The sequence below is a fragment of the Phallusia mammillata genome, chromosome 4 (genome assembly GCF_965637545.1).
Source record: "Phallusia mammillata chromosome 4, kaPhaMamm4.hap1.1, whole genome shotgun sequence".
In the NCBI taxonomy this organism is placed as follows: Eukaryota; Metazoa; Chordata; class Ascidiacea; order Phlebobranchia; family Ascidiidae; genus Phallusia; species Phallusia mammillata.
Window position 1 is genome coordinate 6130232 of NC_137255.1, and position 4458 is coordinate 6134689.

At 36.7% G+C, this 4458-nt stretch overlaps 1 protein-coding gene across 1 annotated transcript; it reads right to left on the reverse strand.

Annotated features, from left to right (window-relative positions):
* Positions 1-504: 504 nt before the first annotated feature.
* Positions 505-1292, reverse strand: LOC145222611 (uncharacterized). Its single transcript, XM_080088770.1, has one exon. The coding sequence runs from the start codon at positions 1188-1190 to the stop codon at positions 507-509; it is 684 nt and encodes a 227-aa protein (XP_079944896.1). The 5' UTR covers positions 1191-1292; the 3' UTR covers positions 505-506.
* Between the last annotated feature and the right edge of the window lie 3166 nt (positions 1293-4458).

Genomic DNA, 4458 nt, shown 5'->3' on the forward strand with positions numbered 1-4458 from the left:
AGCTTTGAAAAATTTCTAGGGTTTGCCAATGATCTTATATTGACACACATAGCTGAGAAACTATTTTTGGAAGGAGCATTTGTTGCAATTTGAGTGGACAGAACATAATTGCAGGATGAAAAATCATCATCAGTGTTTAAGGTATTGTCACTTTGGTCAAGGAGGGTATTATTATTCTGGTCAGTAAATAGTTTATTAATAGCATTGGTGTCTGGTGTAGGTGAGTTAAATAGATTCAACAACTCGGGCTGCGATATGGAGGTATAAGGCAGTTGCATGTTTGCATCATATGGTTTGTCACTGGCAGAATAATATTCATTAGTTTTAGCATCCTTTTGTTGCTCTCTATGTACTCCTTTAGTCAACATTATGAAAAGCCAGTGCTCAATTATTTTAGATAGGTAACCAGTACACTATTACAACAGACAGGGAGGGAGCTAGCACACTTTGTGCTAAATACTACAAATTAAGAATGTACATATATACATAGGGTAAGTAAACACTTTCTAGGCAATGGACTGCAGATCTTCTAGGCTACGTATCACCTTTTTTTTATCATTTATGATAATGAAGATGGTTCCATTGCTGGTCCAGGTTGACCTCATTCCCACTTTCTCCTGAACCTTTCGCAGCAGATGTAGTCTTCTTTTTGTTAGTGATTCCGTAACCGTTAGGCCAGTTCCAGCTAGATGTCTTTTGCTAAAAAATATTGAGTTCCTTACAGATCTTCTAACAAATTTGATAATCAAGGGAGTACCCTTTTTTGCCGGCAGGACATGAGCAATGTCAATATCCATGGCAGTGACTGGGAAGTTTAATCTTAGTTTAGAGTTAAATATTTTTAGGATGAAGTCAATTAGATTAGCATAACTCCCCTTTGGAATTTCTTTTGCTCCATGGAGGATGAGGCAGTTCCTTCTTCCGTACTGCTCGAGGTCATCGATGGTTTGCTCGCAGTCAGTAATCCTTCTTGAGAAGCTTCGCATCTCCTCTTCTAGGGCAGATAGGGTAGTTCTCATCGCCTTTACCTCCTTTTGTAGGTCTTCTGTTGGAACACCTTTTGAAGAAGTGGAAACAGGATTAGATTCTACCTGCTCCATTTGTGTTTCAAACTTATCCTGTCGCTTCTTAATTTCCTCTAATGCTTGTAACATCTTGTCCAACTTTGCAGCTTGTGTGGCACCTCCCATTTTTGATTTTACAAATTAAAATATTCAGTGTACAAATTTGTTTAACAATATAGAGCTTATGGCTTTAAGATTCCTAAGCTGACATCAACCTTATTCAAATAGAATGATCATTTTGACATTGAATATCATCCCACATGTGATTGGGACTACAGGTTTACGATGGTACAGAACTGCTGAGTTTAAAGAACCTAATTATATCTCTCAGATGTCTGATAGAATAGTATTAAACCAAAACACTAACATCGCTCACAGGCTAATTGAAAACTGTTTGGCTATAAACAGCTTGAGAATACATGTATGAGAAGAGTTATAACCAAGCAAAAAAATATTTAAACCCTTGACTAGATATCTACCGAGAAGAATTTTTTACCAATTTGCTTCTTGACTTGTCGCCGACAATTGCATCTTTACTTATATTTGCAGTACACTGGAGCACGACTGTGTGGCGACCAAGATCCACGCAACTTTGCAGCGTTTTCTACAATAGTGCGTAAACAAGTGATATCAGTACTTACCATGTACTACTGAGTTGGAAATACAACCTTGGGTGCTGGACGGCAATAATAGTCTGAAACAAATCTTTAAACGGCTGTATGAAGTGTTATTTGAGACACTAACACATGCAGAGCTTGTAAGATACAGAACCACTACAACTGTTTGTTAACGTACTGCTTCAACTTAAAACAAACGCAACTTTTTGCTAACGAGAAGACCTAAGGCAAAATGGCGACAGTCAAACGTCTTTCGGGGAACTATTAAGGCACTTCAGCAGCCAATCAAACTCACTGCCTCAGGTATGTGATTGCTTGACGTCACCTGAATGCCGGACCTATTGGTTACAATCTAATGAAGTTGATCTACAAAACTTGCTTGTAACTCTGGAAGAAATGTTGCATGGACGTTTGCTAGATCAAATAGTGTATGAAAGTTTTTGAGTATAAGTTACGATACACTCTGCCTTGTAATCGGTGTCACAACCAAATTATGAAAATGTTCTACACTAGAATATATCATACAAAAGTATATCTCCGCACTAAATGCGTGTTTATTTGACAAGCCTAAAATTAATCAAGCTGACCCAATTAAACTACAAGTTTATTGTTAGTTGTGTTACGTGCGGCCAGAAAACCAATCATTTAGTTTCAGAATCAACGAGCGAAAAGTCGTCCATATAATCAGACGTTTAGTTCTGTATTGTTTGTTGCACATTAAAGTCTTCATAAAAGCCTTTAAAACCTGCGTGAGTTGGGAAAACGGATTGAAGTGGTTTTACCAAAGTTTTTATAAGAACCTGAACATTTGCTTCTTTACCACGTAAGACGAGCATCGCGTGAGAACGATTGTAAATCTTAAAAGGTATGTATATTTACCAATCGGGCAAAAAATAACATCATTGTGGGATTTCAATCAACGTTCTTTTTATTTGAACAACCATGCTATTCAGCGGAATACGGGTTTCATGTGTTCCTGGAACTGGTACAATTCTATGTTAAATAATAAGATACGTTCCATTGTTTGCTCAAAGCACACTTACGACTTGCCCAACCTTGCCATATGCTGTGTGAATTGGCATAACAGCCTCGTGTTTGCGTCGAACGCGGGTAAAATTTCGTTGTCGATCAGCGCGATTTTTCTTTTTGTTCTAAAATTAGGAAACCCACGCTAGTCATTTTTTCTTTGCCGAATAAACCTCATAAATTAGTGGATACAGTATAATCTATTACACATGCGTAAGAACAGAGTCGAAAGTACTGCTTTTGATTCGTATGTAACAGCTTTTCCACTTGCAGACTTTTTAAGTCATATAAAGTATTTTCTGGTCGCACATGTAAGGACTTTTAGCGGTAAAATGAAAAATTTCACTTTGTTTTTTGGCCTATTTTGTCTCCATAGTTTTTGTGGTAAGTATTTTTGTTGCAAGTTCACAGAAAAACTATTAATTACAGCAGTTGTTTTCATTGCCATTCCGAGATCTTTAGGTGTTTTCTAACTTTTTCTAGCTTGTTGAAAAAAATGTTGATCTTATTTTTTACTTAGTAGGGGCAGTGTCTTCGACAGTATCAATCGCAGGTTACTTCAGCAACAACACAGAAGTAGATAATTCGACCTCAGTGACCCCAGAATGTAAGTTTGTTTAGCATCGAATCATAACTGTTGTTTAATGTGTCCATAGCATCGCGCCACCTTCCTAATTCTGTATCTTACTCATAGGCAAACCAGAGCTCTAACTACAAATGAATTGTAGGTTTAAAAAACCCTTAGTAAATTGAAAACAAAAAATTCCCTAGTAAACTTTGCAAACTTCAAGCCAAGATGTGTTTAAATTTTCAGAATATGACAAATTTAAACATATTTTTTCTAGCGATTAGCACCACTTCTACATTTTCAAGCACAAGTGCCGTAGATAGAATCACCGAACGTAAGTTTTGCTTTGATTTACGTATTGCTGTCATTTGTCTATCAGTCACCTACTAAGTCCAAGTTTAACCGACGTTGAACTCTGAAGTCAAAGTTACCTTTCCACAGTAGTCAAACTTCGGTAAAGTAAATTAAACTATATCGTCAAAGTAAAGTAAAATAATCTGGTGTTGCTCAGCGACGTGGAAATTTCTGATTCTTTGTTCCTATTTGTGTTAAACGGCAACTTTGTGCTCGCGATAAATCGTACATACGATATGAAAATAGAAAGCAGACATTTTTAAAAATAAAGTGTGCAGACACACCAAAAACACTGTAAAACATTGCAATGTAACCTAACTTTTTTGCTGGCAACAGCTGTCACTGTTGAACAGGTGAGTTGTGGAAAACCGGCGATCTCTCCACTTTCGAAGGTGAGTTTTCATGTATTTGACAAATTCATTCTGTGAAATACATCAGAAAACGTGAGAGTAAAACAAACAGTTTGTGAAGTGACAATTAAATATGACTTTTATTTTGTAACGTCCTGACAGCTTTAACTACATCATGACAGCTTGCCCATACGTTAATAGAACGCTTCATTTCGGGAAATCAGTTCTAGATATACGAAATGTATTTTATCTTTATTCTTGAACGTCAACATGAATAACGAAAAAGATTTGTCGAATTCCATAGTTATTGATTACATTGCAGTATGTCAGCTTCCATTTATTTATTTATTTATTTCAATCAAGGGTGTATTTATTATTGGCGGCAACGAAGCAACACCTGGCTCTTGGCCTTGGCAAGTTCGTTTGATTCTGGACTTTGGGATTGGTGGAGAAAGTCTTTGTGGTGGCTCTATTATAAA